The sequence below is a fragment of the Oculina patagonica genome, chromosome 6 (genome assembly GCF_052425735.1).
Source record: "Oculina patagonica isolate OP01 chromosome 6, crgOcupat, whole genome shotgun sequence".
Classification (NCBI taxonomy): Eukaryota; Metazoa; Cnidaria; class Anthozoa; order Scleractinia; family Oculinidae; genus Oculina; species Oculina patagonica.
The window spans coordinates 12,227,762-12,247,599 of record NC_135763.1 but is presented as its reverse complement, the minus strand read 5'-3'; the positions used below and the strand labels follow the sequence as shown (position 1 = coordinate 12,247,599).

Genomic DNA, 19,838 nt, shown 5'->3' with positions numbered 1-19,838 from the left:
TCGATGTATCGAATATTTGGTATCGAGTATCGGCCCACCCTTATTTTTCAAACGATTTTTTTGACGGCGTCGAAGAATTGATATATTTTCAACGGGAGATTTGGGTAAGTTTTAGAATAGATTTCTTTGAATGCTGAACAAATTCGTGCTGTAGTGTTTATTTATTTATATTGAAGGGATAATGGGTCTTCATTTATATTTTTACGCGGTGTATTTGTGTTTGACACATCTGGCAACCATCAAGGCTTCCATCGTGTTTTTATCGGCCAGGACCTGCTAATTGTATCATTTGTGGTATATATTTCGCTTCTTATTTATTTACTTCTAAGTCAAACATTTTAAACATCTGTCGTATTTACAGAGGCCTGTATATAGATAATAATAACTTTTTTGTCGAGAAGAACGAGTATTATGCATGTGGTGCCAACCGTGTCAGTACTCAGTACTAGACTTCCCTCAAGATTACTTGAAAACCCAGCTGATTAAAAAGAAACTGATAAACGAGGGTGGTGCAACAAGACTAATTTACACGACCCCAGAAGCTTGTAAGCTTTTAACTTTATCGTGTTTAAATAAAGGCAACTTACTTACTTACTTAAGTGTATTTGTTGGGTTGCTAGCGTGAGAACTTTGTTGAAGTTTTGAACAAAATTGACCTTATACACGTATATATTGCAGCCTGAAGGTAACAATTCGGCATACAGTAGCGACCTTCAGATTGGACTACGAGTACGAGATTGAGTACGAGTACGAGTTTTCAAACCAAATTCGTGTGCCTCCTATAATCATTTATAACACCAATCTTATTCCTAACGTTTATTTATGTGTTAGTCAGCAACAGGGAAGAGTTATAGTTCGGGGAATACAATTGTGTCGAAATTCCAAAGTCGTACTCGTACTCGATCTCGTACTCGTAGTCAAATCTGAAGGTCGCTAAATTATCTCAATATCAACAGTAAAAGTTTCATTTTATCCGATGGTACATGTATGAAGCATCGATATATCAGTCATGAAAAATAATAAATTAAGCATCTAAATCCAGAATGTGTATAAGGAGGTTCAAAGTTTTTCGGAGGAAATCAATGCATTGGCATTTCTTATCACCAAAGGTCAAACATTGCCATTTTCTTCAAAAAAGCTACGACAACAGTTTTTAGGGGGTGGGTGAGGGTGCTGGTTAATATGTACCAGTATACACAAAGGTCAGCAATTATGATCTTTCTCTATTTCTTTGGGTGCCAAATATTGCAAATGCAAATTACAATTTTTTTACAACTTCGCTCTTTGGTAATTTGATACCATTGCATGGTAGTTGTAGAATCTCATTGGCCTTATCTTCATCAACCAAATGAAAAGTTCAAACAGAACAGTAGTGGTAACATGCTAATCAGGTATCAGTGATTTATGAGATCGGCCCAGCAGAAATATCCATTAACCTCAGGCATTTCAACATGTTTTTCTTTACAACCTTAAATAGAATAGAAACTACATTAATCTCAACAGGCTTTGAGATTATCGGTTTGCGATCAACAAAATTGGAATTCTAGAAATCACTCCCCAGACTTATAACTACAAACCAATCCTTGAAATTTGCTCTTCTAATGGATAAATACTGGCATTATACTTTTACACTATAGACCTTAACTATAGCAATTGGTTATCTTTCCAGGCCTTGATTGCAAAATGAGTCTCGCTGAAATCTGTGAAAACGCAAAGATGGCACGGGAGTATGCCCTTCTCGGCAACTATGACACGTCGCTGGTGTATTACCAGGGTGTGATACAACAAATACAGAAACACATCCAGCAGATCAAAGATGACGCCATCATGAAACAGGAATGGCACCAGGTAGGTACAGAAAAACATTAAAGTATGACACTGTATGGTTATGTTGCTCACACGGTGAATTGGATGGCTAAGTCTTGAATTCGATAAATCATCTTTATTTTACGAGGGTAGCACTAAATAGTCTTGCAACTAACAAACCTGTGGTCCTGGGATTCCAGATCGAATTAGAATTTAGAGGTGTTGGTTTTATGGAGGGAGGAAAACCAAAGAACCAAGAGAAAAAACCTCAAAGCAAGGGTGAAAACCAACAACAAACTCAACCCACATATGGCACCGGGTCTGGGAATTGAACTTGGGTCACATTGGTGGGAGACGAGCGCTCTCACCACTGCGCCATCCCTGCTCCCCATATTAAGTAAGGATGTTTAGTAGAGCCTTTTTAGTCTTACTGGCTCATAGCTCTCAGCACTTAACTCCAGTTTCTGTAACATGAAGTGGCTAGGAGTAATGCTACTCCCACTGGATGGGATAGTAGTCCATCATAGGTTACTCCCCAGCATTTTTGTCAGGTTGCCAAGAACACAATGCAGTGACCATCTAATATGGGAGGGGAGATGGCCAAATGGTTAGGTTTGAGCCCCGATGGGGTTCACTTCGTGACTTGGGCAAGACACTTGCTGGTAACTCTCATGGTGCCTCTCTACACCCTGTTGTTTAAAGGGGTACCAGGAAACCAGCAGGGGACTAGCATCTCATCCAGGTGAGAGTAGAAATACTCCTAGTCACTAAATGCTATGGAAACAGGGATAAGCTCTGGCCTCATGGGCACATGGCCCAAATGCAGACTTTATCTCACTGTATGTTAATAAAAAATATCGTCCAATTTATTTAACAACTGTTTTACCTTACAGGTACGCCAGTCAATTGTCAAGGAATATGATCAAGTCAAAGAAATCAATCAAACCCTTGCAAACTTCAAGAAGGATACAGTACATTTTGGTGGGCCTCGGCGTTCACATGAAGAGGAACCTACAAGGGACCCTGATGTATGGCCGCCACCCACTCCAGTAGAGAGAGACAACAGGTATGTACTGCAACTGTTAATGATGACTGCCAAAAAATATTTAACAATTATCCTGCGAAATCGCATGAAATATCGCCTACCGTAATACTTAGCAGACGAGGCCATTGGCTGAGGCGAGTTGGCTAAAATCAGACGATATTCCGCAAAATTGAGCAGGATAGTTGTGTATTAATCAACAGATTGTCACCAAAATACATTTTGCAGCTAGAAAAACTGGGGTTGCGCAGCATTTTCAAGATTTCGGATGAATCTTGACAACCTTCATCTATCACAGAAAATATCTGTCATGCACGGATGACAGATAACAAATATTAACACATTTTGACCCTGTTTGGGCAGTGCTCACATTTGTTGAATAATTACACAGGATATCTGTTATGTATGGCCATTGTGACTATTTGTTGAGCAACAGAGCAAGTTATTTCACATGTACAGTTTATGAAGTTCCCATAATGGCTCAATAAGACCCTACATTCAAAGTATTGATAACAGAAGGAAGGACTTAACATAGTTATTTTAAAACCTTTCATATCATGTATGCTTTTGCTCATGGGTGGTTTTGACTTTAGGCCCTCCAAGCCTGCTCCTCGCCCAGTGGTCAGAAAGAATGATGATTACAATCCTTCAGTGAACCGCCCATCAGCGGCACCAAGCAAGCGTCCTGATCGTGACCGGGGTGGAGATAAGGGAGGACGCAAACCAGCTGGTGGACCCAGCAACAAGCCTTCTCGAGATGCCAGGCCGGCAGACAGAGGGCGTGGCCAGGGGGCAGACAAAGGCCGACAGGGGGACAAAGACAAAGGAGGAGCCAAGAAAGAACAAAAAGTGAGAGATCTGCGTTTTAAGTTTTTTTTGTTCAGGGAGTGAAGAAGCAGCAGTCTAATGTTTAGAGTAAAGACCACTGGGATTATCCGAATCAAGATCAATGATCCAAGGTCACTCGGATCATAGTGCATCAAAAATGCCAATGAATGATTGTCCAGAGCGAATTCATCAGTTCCTTTAATGCACCATAATCCAAGTCACCTTGGATTATTGATCCTGATCCAGGTCATCTCAGTAAAAGGAATGAAACTCTTAGTTTGTTGGACTTCAGATTGGGAGGTTGAGAGTTTAAGTGCAGCCAGTGATTCCTTGTGCTGCACTCTTAGGCAGGGTCCTTAACTCTTGCAGTGCCGCACACCTACAAGATTCAATAATGTATAAATGGGAAGGCAAATTATTGGGAAATACATGACTTCAGTTAGATGGATGTTTTATTATGATGATGACGAAAGGGCAGCTTAAATTTGAATAGCTTCCTCTTTAGGGGTAGACTGTTCACATTCCCCTATTTTTCCATGAAGTCGTAGAGATTGATCATTCAGTCCGAAGGGCTGCCATCTTGGTTCATGAACGCGAGCTGGGGAGAGTGCAAAAACCCTGTGGGTGGGGAGCAGAATGTTCAGAATGATCGATCTCTACGACTTCACGGAAAAATAGGGGACTGTGAACAGTCTAATTTAGGGGGGAAAGTACATGTATTACTCCAAGATGACTTGCCTTCAAGTGTCCTCCTCAATGGCATTTTTTGTACACAGCTCTGAATACAGAAAACATACATAAAGTTAACCTGCCTCTCTATAATGTGTATTTTGTTCTGAATGTTCTTGAATACAGAAATATTTTTAGACTTGTCAGCTGATGATATGAGCAGAGTCTTGGAGAAAGTATAGGGATAACAAAAGACAGTGCTGTCTTTAGCCAGTTTAACTTATTCAAGCTTACAACATTATTTCTATTTTTAACAGTATTGTTTTATGCAACATTTTGCCAGGGTGATGGTGAGGGTGATGAGAAGAGATTTGATGGAAGTGGTTATGATAAAGATCTGGTTGAAGCCTTGGAAAGAGACATTTTGCAGAAAAATCCAAATGTTCACTGGTATGCAATTCAAAAATATTAGAAATTAATGAATGCAATATGATTAGAGCTGATTGGGCCCCAGTTGTCAGTTATTTCACATTGTCAAATCTTTAGCTCTTTGTTTTTGGACCACCACCAAAATAGGAAAATGTGAAAAGGGAAGAAGTAGTGCTCTAACATCTGCATGAACTCAAAAAAATTAATCAGAGTATTAAAACCTTTAGTTATTATTATTGTATATTGTAGTAGGAATACGAGCTGGAGTAGAAATAATACTAGCCGGTTTATGCTTCCAAAACCAGAGTAAACCACTGGCAGTGTGAGCATGAGACTCGAATGCAAACTCTACTATTAGTATTTTCAGGGATAAAATGATAAAATACCTGCTCCATTGTATATGTATTCTGGAGTTGCAACCCTGTACAAAGAGGTTCAACCATTCCACTGAAGGTGTAAAAAAATTATTTTACTTTTTTCTGTTAATATAGGAGCGACATTGCTGGATTAGGTGAAGCTAAGAAACTCTTGGAAGAAGCTGTGGTTCTTCCTCTCCTTATGCCAGACTACTTTACTGGTATTCGCCGACCCTGGAAGGTGCGATTTATTTACTGCTACTTTGTTAAAGGAGCAATGTCATTGGTATTTTGAAATTGAAGAAACCTCAAAATAAATTTTTTTTTGATGTAGAAAAACAAGAACGGAGTAATTAAAACCCTAAAATAGACAAGGTTGGATTTGGCTGTTGAAATTTCAACATTGTGTCCATCTGTGCCTTCTTTTGTATTTGCCGTGTTATTGGAATGTTCCTTTTAATTTTTCACTCAATTTGGTGGCCGTTTTCGCATATTTAAATTTATTTGGATCAGTGACCAGTTCCTTTAAGAGAGAGGTTTCTCATTTGAAATGTGCCCCTAGAAGCAGACAACTTTCTGACCTGTATATACTGAACATGGCACATTTATGATTGGCAACCCCGAGCTGTTCAACCATATGCAGTAACTTGAGTTCCTTATCAGTAAATACCCATAGAATAAGTTTCTTTAATAGGCGAAAACAATATGCCATAAAATTTAAGAACAAATTTAACCTGTTTCCAATCATTTTTTTAAGCAACTGTGCTATTTGCTCTTGTTCCGCCCAGTTGCGTTTATTGTACACCGCTTCTACTTTAAATAATACTTTGCCCTTGTTTTTCTCAAAAAAAAATGCAAGTTTTCCAGCTAAAAAAAAAAAAACAGGGAAATGTTTTACAACTAAATTGAAAAGCACATGTAAAAATTCAGGACCTTTTGGAAACAAATTCACCTCAAAACAGGCACTTAGCATAGTTTTGCACCAAGCCATTCAATTCCTCTTTCTGTTGTGTTCAGGGTGTTTGCATGGTTGGACCTCCTGGAACTGGCAAGACAATGCTGGCCAAGGCTGTAGCAACTGAATGCGGCACTACATTTTTCAATGTGACCTCGTCAACCCTGACTTCAAAGTATCGTGGGGAGTCTGAGAAACTTGTCAGACTGCTCTTTGAGATGGTAACTTGTATTTTTTCTCATTTTCAATGAATTTAGTTGAAAACGTCCCCAAGACAAAATGCACCAGACAAAACACCCCTGGATTTTAATCGGTTTTTATGTGGAATAAACTTGGTTGAATACTTTAAACCTTTAGCGCGGCACATTTTATAAATGAGAATATACAGCCAGTTTCTTTTTTCCTTGGTGAAGTTGTTTTCTTGTGTGAATCAGTTCAGTTTTTTTTTCTGCATACTGTGAAGGGTGTCTAGAGTGTTTGATACATCATCTCATTTGAAACTAAAAGTAAGGAATAAACAAAAAAAATATAAAATGGTAAAAATCTATGATCACAAATGCAAACCAGCATCTAGGTTATAGGCCATTTGATAGACTATTGATTAGTTTAGAAAAGTCTTGAACTTTGTGTGCAAAACCTCTACGATTTGTAGTGAATCGACAGTCTGGCACATAATACAGTGTTGATCAGTGCCAAAAAGCTAACAGTAATACGACTATTTTTTTTACAGGCACGATTTTATGCTCCAAGTACAATTTTCATTGATGAGATTGACTCGATCTGTAGCAAGCGAGGTTCAGACAGTGAGCATGAAGCCAGCAGGCGAGTCAAGTCAGAGCTGCTGATTCAAATGGATGGTGAGTTCGTTAACATGTCATTTGTTGTGGTATACTACATGACTCATCAAACTCCAAAATTCAGGGCTCCCACAGGTCAGGAAATGGTCAGGGAACAATAGAATAGAAGCCAGGGAATTTTATTTTGAGTCAGGGAAAACTGACATATTGAAGAAAATTCAGGGAAAATTGAAATTATACATTATCACCACTGGTGTGATACCACTGAAGGCTGGAAGAAATATTTCAGGTCAATTTGACCTCAGTGATGTTTTTTTTAAAAGTGGAGGTTGGAGGCTGCAACTATGTCTGATATTTTGCATTTTTTGGTCAGAGAAATTTGATTTGAATCAGGGAAAAGTCAGGGAATTTTGATTTAACTGATACCCATGACAACCATGAAATTGCTTTAAGTCACCTATTTCTCTCATTGTTGTAGGGAGTTCAAAATGTAGCATCTGCTCCGCCCACAAACTGCTTCTGTCTGGCTCTGTACCTGATTGGAACTTAGTAGCTAGAGCGTCTGAAGATCTGTTCCGACCGTAGCCTATGTACCTGCCGCGGGATTTTGCGCGCGAGTTCTTTTTTGGTGGCGAAGGCGCGTACGCGAGCGGCGAAACTGCGAGGAAATTTCCGCGTTCACCGTGAAGGAAAAGTCCGATGTGACTACTCCCCATCTTTCTCGCAGCTTTGTCGCTTTCCCTAGCTATTTCGATCGAGATCAAATTGTGTGATTTCATTACTTTATTATTATTTCAACCTCCAGATACTTACAATACATATGCTAACTGTGTACCTATTTCCGTCAAATGCGTCGGTCATGTTTAGTCATGTTTACCCATACGTTTGTTATGGTTATGCCTGTGCTTCACATATAATAAACCCTGACTCGTCCCCAGTCGTCTCTTATGCGAAAATTGCAAGACGCTTCTACTCTTCCTTCCCATGATTCCCTCCGTGTTCAGCAGTCGACTCAAGACGGACTCAAAAGACGACTGGGGACGAGTCAGTAATAAACCAGGCACTGACTTACTGTCTTGACTTTGATGTCTCCTTACCCAGGTGTGGGTGGCCAAGTGGAGGGGGGTCCGCAGCTTGTCATGGTTCTTGCCGCTACTAACTTCCCTTGGGATCTGGATGAAGCTCTGCGAAGGAGGCTGGAGAAAAGAATCTACATACCTCTACCTGAAAGTATGTCGCGACAATTTAAGTGTTTGTTTGCCGTTGTTAACGTGACTCCCTGAATCTTGTAAAGTCCTCAAGTGAATTATTTTCCCACAAAGTGTATAGTTTAAGATAATCAGTGCCGTACCCCCTTTCACACACCTTTTGGACACCCCACCCCACTATCAAACAAGGAACCTCGAATACAAAAATTGCAAACGTTTTCTCTGTTACTAACAACTTTCTTTAGACATCAAATGAGATCCTGGAAATTTTTCTCCCTGAATTTTTTGAAAGCTTTTTTGAAGGGAACGAAGTAGATTTACGGTCAGGCTTCTTAAAAGGAGTATGGATTCTCAAAACGGAAGTTTTAATATTGTTTATGTCACAGAACGAAGGTTGCAGTGCTCGTTTGTGTTTTCTTTTGTTATTTTTATGCGGGTAATTTTGTGTCAGTTTTTAACAGATTTTCTTTGTTCTAGCTGTCGGTCGCCTGGAGTTACTGAAAATCAACTTGCGCGGAGTCAACATGGCTGAAGATGTGATTCTGGACGAGATTGCCAAACAAATGGATGGCTACAGTGGTGCTGATATTACAAATGTTTGCAGGTTGGTTTTAGCATAATCAGCAAAACCTCGCTTCTATATAAACCGTCATGTAATGAATCAAACGAATGAACTGCGCGTCAAACGACAGCAGAGCGTAGCAACGAAAACCGCGAGAAATTAGACTGTGATCCGTGTAACGAGGGATTTTAGCTACAAATCTGATTGGCTAACACGAAAGGCAGCAGGGATGGCTTAGTGGTGAGAGCATTCGCCTCCCACCAATGTGTCCCGGGTTCGATTTCTTGACCCAGCGTCATATGTGGCTTGAGTTTGTTGTTGCTTCTCGTCCTTGCTCCGAGGGTTTTTCTCCGGGCTCTACGGATTTCCTCCCTCTCCCCATAAACCAACATTTTTAAATTCCATTTCGATCAGAAAACAGTGGATGAAGAGCCACTCTGTGGATATGCCACTGCAAATTCCCATTTATTTATTATTTATCAAGAGGGCATATTGGATAAGAGCCTCTCCTCCAGTTGGTTCAAACATTCTGCCGTTTATTTTGCAATATTTAACAAATAAACTACAACCCCAGACAAAAATCTTGGGAAGCTTTGCACTTTTGTTCTTCCCCTCCCCTCCCCTATTCAATGTTTTGCGGGAAAAACGACCTTACACAGGAAGTTGTAAAATGAGGGACCAACATTGATAGGGGGGGGGGGGGGGACGGGGGATCCTACAGCAGTACAGTAATGGCGATTGCTAAGTTAAATTAGAAACTCTCTCTAATCTGGAATGTTTTTACAACCTTTCCAACTCTTTCTATCTTGGGTTGTAGTTTAATCGTCTTTTGGCCTTTATTGTGTTTCGCTATAGTAAATTTCTGTTAAAGCTATTGCCGATTGGTTTTCTAGGGACGCTTCCATGATGGCAATGAGGCGTCGTATCAGGGGCTTGACGCCAGAACAAATCAAGAACTTACCTAAAGAGGAGCTGGATTTGCCGGTCAACATGGAGGACTTTGGTCTTGCTCTAAATAAAGTTTCCAAGTCTGTTTCTGACGCAGATATCAAGAAACACGAAGAGTGGATGAAGGAGTTTGGTGCGACATAAGTCTACCAGCGATACACTCGTGACCAGTCTGGGTTTACTGACGAACAGCTAAATAAAATTGCGAGTCTGAGTAAAACTAATTAATTTCCTGTTGTGAAATATAAGTCCAGTCTTGTCGCTCGTCTATTTGCGAGGTGATCAAGTTGAACACAGTGTGTGATAGAGACAGTAGTTCTGCATTAATTGAGAATGAAGCATTAAAATGAAAGTGAAATCACACTTGCTGCATTTGATTGTTAACTTTTCATGAAATTGTCAGTTGGTAGTTTAATACCCTGCAATAGTAGGGAGAGCACCACGTTGAGCCAAACCTAACCTTAAAGTGCCCCTGTGATCAAATTTTTGATTTTCATTTTTTTACATTGCATTGTTGTACGGACAACAATGCTAGGTCATTACCCCCACAATATTCTATTCTTTTAAAATAGTTCTCTTTTATTATCAAATTCTCACTATTTTTCTTGTCACCTTTTTACGCATTTTTATTCTGTAATTTTTTCACACATTTTTACCCTATATATTTATTAATTCGCGCCATTTTTATCATTCGTTAAAGGCTGTAGTTTGACAGCCGAAAGCTTATCTTTTAACAAGTTTTTAACCAGAGAACGCTTCAAAAACATTTTACTTAATTGTGTGCGCGTTTGAAAAGGTGCATGTCTATTGTATGCAAGTGTCAAAGTCACAAGTCTGTTACACGCAGAGAAAATTCTCTCTGAATATTGAAAAAATATAATAGAAACGCGTTAAAGAGCAAAATGGTCCACATTAAAAATGGCCAGTTTGTTTCAATATTCATGCGCAATTGAAAGGGTGTGACTCGATGCCTATTGTGTGCAAGTGTCGAAGTCACGAGTCTTTTACACGCAGAGAAAATCCTCTGAATATCGAAACAATAGAACTTCGTTAATGAGCAAAATGGTACACCTTACAAAATGGCCAGTTTGGGCAGTTTTTAACTCAGCAATTCCTATCTCCAGGAAAAGGAGGATTTCCCGGAGAATTGTGCGCGCTTTTGAAAGGTATGACTCCATCTCTAATGTGTGCAAGTGTTATTAAAACAATAGAAATCCGTTAATAAGCAAATGATCCACTTTGAAAAATGACCAGTTTGGGTAGTACCCAACTCATTAACAAATTCTTATTGTTTCAATAGAGCAGTTTTCAATTGAGTGTCGTAAAACCAAAACCATAGTAATTACTCTGGCCAATCATAAAGGCCACAGACAATCCAGTGAACCAATCAAAACTCGAAGCAAATACATGTAGCTGGCACGAAGCGCGGGGAAACGTGCGCGAGCGAGTCACGATTGGTTTTGGTTTTAGTTCTGATTAACTGAGAAAGTGGCGCGAGATTTTTAAGCCAATCACTAAGCGTAGTAATGCAAAACCAAAGCAAACGCAATTTACTTTCGACACTCAAGTAAAAACCGCTCTATTCATGTGTAAATACCTCCAGGAATAGGGGGATTTCCAATCCCGGATAATTGTGTACGTGTTTGAAAGAATGTGACTCCATGTCTTCTGTGTGCAAGTGCCAAAGTCGCAAGTGTACTATACCGAAGAAAATCCCCTCTGAATATTGAAACATGCGTAAGCCTGAGAGGAGTTTGAGAGATGATTAAGTCGATTAACATATTCGTTATGATTGCTATTATTACTACTTTTTCAATGATGAATATATGTTTTACCCTTGGTACAATTTGGTAACTTCCTTTGTTCTGGTGTATGGTAATATATGATTAATGAATATAAAACAAAGGAAAATACCCAATTGTACCAATGATAAAATTGAACCACAACATGTGAACGATTTTTTTAAAGGAAGTTCGATGTATTCTATCCAGGACATTAACTGTGTGAATGAGCATGTGCATTTCCCACAAGTTTATTTAACATTGGGAACATCCCTAGAGACCGGCGGTGTATAAAAAAAACTTATTATGCAAAACTGAACCAATTTTAACTCTGATGAAGGTAACAGAGAGTTACCGAAAATTCAGTTTTATAGGTTTTTTACCACCTTTTTAACCCGATTTTAAGATCAGATACAAGCCAAATTTTTATTACTTCATAGCTACATAACTATTTATTATAAATAAGGTAAACTTCACTTTTTCGTGCCAGTGAAAGCGTACAAGTTTAACTTAATTTACTGCGTAAAACTATGTCAGTAATTCCACACACGGTACGTAATGGACGTTTCTAAACAGTCTGTAATTTACATATCTTACTCCAATATCGTTGATGTTCATGATTTATCAATCCAAACATCTCGTTCTACTTATTCAATAGTTCAGTTCCATGGTTCCTTTGGGTACATGTTTAGAGCTTCTCCAGCTCTACTTGTGTCCGTTCTTTCCATTTATAACTTTAGCTTCCCGTCGCTTCCTGACACAGTCTGCCATGACGTCCTTGATGGTTTGCTCGCCCAGCAGAGTATTGAACTCGCATAATTTTGTCAGGCGATCAAACGCCTTGTGAAGGTAATGGAAATTAAACGTACTATAAGGGCCTTCAGGATCCTCAAAAATTGAGAAGTCTGCGAACTCCTTGTCGTCGGTGGTCTTTCGAGGGACTCCTAAAATGCAAAAAATACCAGAGAACAAAATTCAAAAGGTTAAAATGCACAGTAGAGCACATGCATAAGTCCGGCGCGAAGTGCGGTTTTAGGGCGCGTTTTTTAACCACAATTATGGAATAAGAAAGTTGATACAGAATGTTAGGGATGATTCGGACTGCCTGCATGAAATAACGCCCGTCGAGATGCACGGTCCTGGCACGAGTAAACATCGCATAACAAATATTACGACCGACGAAGAGGCTGTCACTGCAGCCATTATCGCAAGAGGAGGAAGAAAGTATGAGACTGTAATGGATTTGCCAAATGCCCTGGCAGTGCCATTTACAAAAGAGAGGAGACACATCCCTCAAATTACGGGTTATGCATTCCGTCCAATCCGTCCATTCTGCTCCTGGGAGCAGAGTGGATGGAATGACGTTCTGTCCATTCCAGAAAAGGATGCGGAATAAAAAAACGCGCGCATTTCACGTTCTGGCCATTCTCATTCTAGAATTGTGAATAAAAAAAACGCGCTCTTAGTTGCCTTAAAATTTGTCAGTGTTTGAATAGTAGTGTGTTCAAGAAGTTTGAAATAGAAATCCCAAAATATATATAAGGTAAAAGGGTTGATGGAAAACAAATATTTGATTCTTTTTATTAATTAAGCCTTCGAATAGTTTTCAGCCAGTTCAGACAATGTCGCAAGTTTTGCTTTGAAAGTGGAGGAGACATTGGCAAAGGCAATTTTGGCGGGAAGACGCGCACGCTGTGCGTTTGATTGTCGCGTGAGACCGCCTGACCGGTTTTTTGGTTCTTATTGTCCAATAAGAAACAGCACAAGGAGGCAGCGTCAAATGTTGCTACCATGCACCAAATTAAGCGAGTGCGCGGGAAAAAGGTCGGGGTTTCAAAAAGTCAAAATGAATTGGATAACTTCAAATTGTCACAGCCACGACATCGTAAATGTATGAAACTTCAACTGACAAACCTGGAGTGCTTTGTTCTTTGAAAGTTTTGTTGATGAGTGGAAAGTGAATCACTACAGGGCAAGTAGGATCATTGGGATCGGAGAACACGTAATACTCCTTTAAACCGTCTTCCCAGAACTGTTCCATAGCGTTAATAGGAGGGAACTTGAAATTGTTCTTTCTTGCCCATTCCTCTGCCAGCAAAAGTTCCTGAAGATAAAAATCGAACACAAAATTGTTATATATTCATATTCATTCGATAAAACACTCTATGAATTATACTTATAAAGATATGGGAGGAAAACAATTGCACAAGACATAAAGTAGGAGTATAAATGTAGGGATGGCAGATATCGCTGAAGGGCAGGAGGGTGTGAAAAACCAATTCGCGACACCCACAGAGCCCACGTGGAAAGGAGAGGACGAGTTTGCAACGAGAGAACGCTTTAATGTAATTAAATAGACCCCGAGGGAGTAGCCTGAGAGGACGTGAAATGCAGCATCCTAATTCAGCCAAGTAATTTTGAATGAATGGGAGTAGTTGCCCGAAAGGCGAGTAAAGATTGGCGAACAGCTGGAGCTTAAGAAACAGGCGGAGAAGGCGATGCAGTAGTAAGGGATCACAGGTTTAGAGGAAAACAGCTTTAGCTACATTCATGTTTGTTACACTAAGTTTTCATTTACTATCACTAGCCCGATACCAACGCGGAGTACAGCTTTAGAGAGTTCGTGTAATTGCACCAGGCAAAGTTAAATGATAAGGGACAATTTTTTATATTTCTTTGGTATAGGTAACGGTAAAGTCTGCGACGAGCTAGCCAAATGGTCCATACCACCGGAGCGTATCCCAGTTTCTGTAGCATTGAGTGACTAGGAGTATTTCTACTCCCCCGGGTGGGATGCTTGTCCATCGCAAGGTTACCCCCCAGCATTATTTCGCCGGTACCCATTGATACACCTAGGCGGAGAGAGGCACTATGAAAGTAAAATATCTTTCTCAAGAACATGTCTTGCCCTAGATTCCTACCTTGATGCTCTTTTGACTTGTCACGCGTTCCACTTCCACGAATGAAAGATTGCGTGACAGCCCAATCGTTTTCTGAGGCTAGAGCTCTTCTTGTTTTGCAAACAAATTCTATTAAATTTCATACCTGGAAAGAAAGCACGTCGTCCTTTTCCCGAGCACTGAAGTCAAATGACAGATAGATGTCGACATCTCGCTGGGGTCTCAATAGCAGAGGGTATGGAGAGTTGAACACGAGCCCGCTATCAACTAAATAGATGCGCTTGGCCTTCAGGGCAAGCTGGTCAGCGGTTTCAGTGACCTCTTCGGCTTCTGTGTGTAAAAAACAGAACTGAGTCAATATTAAACTTCTCGGTTTTCTAATGATTTTTTCTGTTACAAGTTAGGCACTGCGTTGGCAAAAATCATAGCTCGAAGCTATGCGTGCAAAGTTCAAGTAGTGGCCAATTGTTTCATTATGTCAAGATGGCGGATGAAACGACGTCATATGACGTCATAACCAACAAAAATTGTGTCATCTTGTAGAGCGTGCAAATGAAGATTTTTTTATTTATTTCCAAAAGAAACATGCCCCAAAGCATACGACTGGACTTACAATTTCTCATATTAACTTACTGCTATAAAAAAAGAATTACAATTTATTACAAAAATATGAAAAACATTACAATTAGATAAAAAAATTAAAAAGGCATCTGTTCACAAAACAGCGTTTATGACATTCAGTTTTGACACGTGGCAGAAAGTAAGGATGTCCCCTTTTCCTAAGGCTCCTTGATCTCTGGGGTGGAAGCAGTTCGTGAAGGGGATGAGTACTATCAGTAGTTTTATTGTTAATAAATCAGTTATCTTAACCCATAATAGCCTATCTTTGGTTCTAGTTATTTCAGTTATGGGTGTATATTTGCTGGTATAACCATAACGTCGAGCCCGCTTGCAAAACCTATCGATGCAAAGGGCGTTCTAATCAATACTCTACCTTAAAAGAATGATAACCCCTTGTACCACGGTTATGAATTTGCCTGAACGATCGAGGGTTAAACCAGCTATTAAAATCATGTAAAATAGATATAACTTGAGGTCGAAATAGACGAAAATATTGATAAAGAACAACAATAGTAAACTTAAGATAACCCACTTTCAAAGCACAGGTAGGGCAACGAGACCATCTAACCATTTTTTTCTGACAGTGTGCGGTGCGATATCTTTGCGCGCCGTGTAACGTTGCCGTTTCTCCGCGGTAAATGGGGATTTCTAAACTGGTACGAGTACATCTACTGGCAATTTAACCGAACTCGTGCAACGAAAACGGGGCATCTTAAGCTCTCCAATGTCTCACCTGAGGGGACTGGTGCGGCCATCAGCTGCAGTCCACGCAAGAAGTTATGCACCAGGCCTGCTCGTCCTTCGCGTGTTTTCAGGAAAGAGACTTTATCAAGGAAATTCTCCATTACGCTAGTCAGGAAGCTGTGATCCTCACAATCATGTGACGCCGGTTCTTCTTTCGCTTCTTTTCCATCCGCAGCATCCATGTCCTCTTCTTCATCGCTGAGATCATCCTCCCCCTCGGGTTCTGATTTGTCTGAAGCAATCACACCATCTAAGGGATGGAAGGTAGAAAATTAGCGTTTAATTGCGTTTGCTTTTGCCAGTCGCAAACATGATGGAATATCGCTATTTAAAAACTGGTTTATGCTTTAATAGCATACACTATCGAGTGCACGCGAGAAGTTTGGAGAGAATGAAAGAAGCGTAAGAGTTGCTCGTGGCAACAAGGGAGAGCAACTCTAGCTTCTGATACATTGACGGTGGAAATGTACACCAAAACCCGCGCTTAAAACTTGCACGAGAAATAAAAACTCTGGCGAGGCAATTTGCACACGCTATCCGCATGCACTGTTGGATTATGGTAAGCGGTGGAGAAAAAGACTGCAAACAACTGGCCAGAGGTCATAAGGAACAAAGAATTGTGTACAAGAACTGAGCAGGAAAGGATTAACATCCTGATTAGAAGACGCAAGTGGAGTTGGATCGGCACACCGTTTGGAAAACAAACTGCAATGCCCTGCAATGTCACCAAACAAGCACTGAGGTGGAAGCTACAGGGGAAGGGGAGCCGAGGCCGTCCCAGGAACAGCTGGAGGAGGACGGTAGACGACGAGGCGAGCAAAGCAGACTACATCTGGTGGCAGCTTGAAAGGATTTCCCAGAACAGACCAAGATGGCGAGCAGTTTCCTTGGACTTGGGCTCCAGTGGGAGTGGAAGCGAATAAGACAAGTCACTTATATCGAATACGCAGGCATTTCCTTCCTACTTACTTGTATCATGTTATGCATGGAAGATCATCGCAGTTATGTAGTTGCAAAAAGAAAGCCTATTTTTTCTTGTATCATTAAATATGACACGAGTGATCTAAATATAAATACTTACGTAGCTCTCCTCTCAAATCGCCGGCATTGCGCATGCTCTTGATGGTGTCATCAGGTGGTTGGCCCTCGTGAAGAACTCGCTGCAGAAGAATGGTGAATGCGCTGCCCCAAATGCCTGTGGGCGGATAGAGAGTGGGTTGTCAAATGGAAAGCTGCTTACAGCAAGGCGCCCAAAAGTGTGACCACTTTTAATATATTCACATTCTTTCATGCAGATTTAATCCAATCAAAAGCCGTGGATAGCTTGCAGTTGACTTCTGATTGGATTAAATCTGCACGAAAGAATGTGAATAAATTAAAAGTAGTCACACTTTTGGGCGCCTTGCTGTAACAAGTCCTAAAAGTACTTGGTAAAAATTGTAAAGGAGTGGACTAATGCAGAAGTTGTCTTTAAACGCGCCGGCCTTCTCTACGGGTGAATAGTGTCCCCATTTGAGACTTGATTGAGCCTGTCGTTTTCGTGATAGGCGTTGCTAAGTAACAAAACTTATTTTGACATTCATTTCGCTGACAATAAATACAACTGACCTTGTAAGTAGTGCAGTGGAGGTTCAGGGTACGGTACTAGAAGCTTGCCGCAGAAAAACTTGCTCCCAAAGTGCTCGGTCTTCATGAAGGTGCCATATTTCGTCATGCCTACTTCGTAAGGGCTAAACTCGACCCACTCTGCGAGTGAAGGAAACAAACATATCAGTAAAACACAATTTTTCACCTATCAGGGGAAATGATATTTTACTATAGGGCTTCTAAGTGCGGATAGTCCAGTGCCCGGTCCAGTCCCTCGACTGCTCGTTTTGCTCTCTTACTTCCAGCGTCGCTGAAACGAGTGTAGGGGACTAGACTCGAGTGTAGGGGACTACACTGGTTGCGATGATCATGTCCAAGGGGAATTTATTTTTGTTTTCTTGATTTTATGGGAATTATTCATCAAAACAAATAAAAAGAGAGAACGAAAGTTTCCAAAAAAAAGCTGAATTCGATTCTACAAAGACAAGACGTTAACAAAGCACTTCTAAGTAAGGTTTTGACGTTATACTGGTGGGATCTGGAATGTTTCAAAGCAATTTGTTTTAGCCTGAAATAGTAAATCTGCACACCACCCGAGCTTATCCGTAGCATGAAACGAGTACTCCTGGAAGAGAGGATTGAGCAGAGAGCCCGGTACTGTGAGAAAATCGTGTATTAAACCTGCAGTACAACGCGCTAACCAGTAGGTCACCAGACCAAACAAATAAAGCAAGTGTATGCGAAACTTTCAAATTATCTTACCACAATACGTCTGTGCAGAAACATCCTTTTTTACGTGCACACAGGTATAGAGTGGAAGAGGAATCATGGCGTCTTTCACTATGTGGCGCTGCTCACTCAGTTTTGGGACATTTTTCCGCTTAAAAAGATAAAGAAAATAAATGAATGAATAAAAATATATATATATATAAACAGAAATACCATTATTGTTGGTATACATGGGATTCCGTGAAGTGCAAAGGAAAACTTCTTAAAGATTGCAGAAAAACGTAAAAGAGAAACATGTCTTTTGTAATTTTAGGGTTTAGTGAAGGGAATAAACCGTTTTTACAGATGAGCAAAATACTACCCAGCCGATGGGTATAGAGTTCTTCAGTTCTTCAAAGAAGTTAATGCTTTTAAACCGTTATTGGGAATTACCAACTTACAGTTTACAGGGATAACAGATCGCGAGTAATGAATCGCGAATAGGGCACCTTAAAGGAGAAGTTCACTCCAGAATGGCCATTTATTTTCTTTACGCCAATAAAAGTTTATAAAAGAATTTATTCACCAAAATTTCAGCCTCTACGTCGCTTAACCTACGAATTTTCCCAAAACTCGACAGCTGAACGCCGCCATCTTGGAGCTGGTAATGTATGCGTGACGTCAAAGAGCTCAGCCTGACGTTTGGCGGGAAAATTTTAATAGTCGAAACTCCTTGTTTCTTCGTTGTGGCTTTTGTTTGTCAAAATGCCTGTTTGTGTAGCTCCATTCTGCTTAAACAGAGCTTCAAGAACTACAAAAAACAAGGAGTTTCGACTATTAAAATTTTTCCGCCAAACTTCAGGCTGAGCTCTTTGACGTCACGCATACGTTACCAGCTCCAAGATGGCGGCGTTCAGTTGTCGAGTTTTGGAAAAGATTTCGTAGGGTTATAGCGAACGTTGGAGGCTAAAATTTTGGTGAATAACATATCTTTGTGTAAACTTTTTATTGGCGTAAAAAAAATAAATGGCCATTGTGAAGTGAACTTCTCCTTTAACAAAAAATGATTTAGCTTTCTGTTTCCATCATGAATGTCCTTAAAATTTGAGTCAAAATTTGCACGGCCTTTCCTATTTAGCCGAGCTGCCATCTTGGCCTTTGTGCACCGGGTTCAACCTGAGAACGAGATTTGTTTGTCAGAGAGTGGGGTCTGGGTTTTGATAAAACTTACGTCTTTCAAAACGGTGTCGCCAACCAGATAACCAAAGAAATCCGTGAAACTGACAGGCTGTCCACGTGACTTCTTATCCAGGATGATGTTCATGTGTTTGTACAGCCATGATGGGGTCAGTAGTAGCCACATCCAATTGTCTTTCACGTTTTCCCTCAATTCTTCCCTGATTTTATGTGGATGTGCAGTTGGCCACTCGGGATGAGAATACAGCGTGGAGAGGTACCTTTTTTTTTTTTTTTTTTTAGATAAAGCAGTTTATTGATTAACACTGACTTACAATACATTACAATACATAGCTTACTTACAATTACAATACACTACAATACATAGCTTACTTACAGAGAATAATTTACGTTACACAAAGGGCATGCAGAAACTAAATAAAAAAGAATATATTACAGAGAACAGGAAACCTGGGTGCCTACTTTTGTTGTTGTTATTATATCTATTATTTCTATATATGTTTATTTCTATATATACTTATTTCTATAGTTATTGTTACGGATTACAACTGTATCTGTTTCTTAGATTTATGCATCTCTATCTGAATTTTACTTTCAAGAACGCCCATGAAAGCTTCCCAGTAGTACTCTTCTTCTTTTCTGGAGGCAGTGTAAATATAATGTTTTGCGATAATCAAGCAGAGGTTTAAACCAAGTCGAC

At 40.1% G+C, this 19,838-nt stretch overlaps 2 protein-coding genes across 4 annotated transcripts in view; one reads left to right on the top strand and one right to left on the bottom strand.

Moving 5' to 3' along the window:
• The first annotated feature begins 45 nt into the window (after positions 1–45).
• Positions 46–9,961, top strand: LOC144656226 (katanin p60 ATPase-containing subunit A-like 1). The gene is made up of 11 exons (XM_078516466.1): positions 46–104; positions 1,670–1,848; positions 2,700–2,872; positions 3,442–3,697; positions 4,689–4,795; positions 5,266–5,371; positions 6,148–6,306; positions 6,816–6,942; positions 7,984–8,112; positions 8,568–8,694; positions 9,546–9,961. Exons 2-11 carry the CDS (start codon positions 1,684–1,686, stop codon positions 9,742–9,744), a joined length of 1,548 nt encoding a protein of 515 aa, XP_078372592.1. The 5' UTR covers positions 46–104; positions 1,670–1,683; the 3' UTR covers positions 9,745–9,961.
• Positions 9,962–11,616: 1,655 nt separating this feature from the next.
• Positions 11,617–19,838, bottom strand: part of LOC144658882 (cytosolic phospholipase A2-like) — a 31,921-nt gene continuing 23,699 nt past the window's right edge. For all 3 annotated transcript variants that reach the window (XM_078519371.1, XM_078519370.1, XM_078519372.1), the window contains exons 8-15: positions 19,173–19,398; positions 17,996–18,113; positions 17,255–17,392; positions 16,728–16,841; positions 15,636–15,896; positions 14,427–14,611; positions 13,296–13,485; positions 11,617–12,325 (exon numbers count right to left, since the gene is read on the bottom strand). In XM_078519371.1, the coding sequence (XP_078375497.1) occupies positions 12,087–12,325; positions 13,296–13,485; positions 14,427–14,611; positions 15,636–15,896; positions 16,728–16,841; positions 17,255–17,392; positions 17,996–18,113; positions 19,173–19,398 (1,471 nt within the window). In that variant the 3' untranslated portion in view covers positions 11,617–12,086. The remainder of the gene's footprint in view (positions 12,326–13,295; positions 13,486–14,426; positions 14,612–15,635; positions 15,897–16,727; positions 16,842–17,254; positions 17,393–17,995; positions 18,114–19,172; positions 19,399–19,838) is intronic.

Excerpts from the sequence above, each read along its gene's own strand:
- LOC144656226 (XM_078516466.1), top strand. The coding sequence starts at position 1,684 with ATGAGTCTCGCTGAAATCTGTGAAAACGCAAAGATGGCACGGGAGTAT. Across the intron at positions 5,372-6,147 it reads GTATTCGCCGACCCTGGAAG|GGTGTTTGCATGGTTGGACC; the intron begins GTGCGATTTATT and ends TGTTGTGTTCAG. Across the intron at positions 8,695-9,545 it reads GATATTACAAATGTTTGCAG|GGACGCTTCCATGATGGCAA; the intron begins GTTGGTTTTAGC and ends TTGGTTTTCTAG.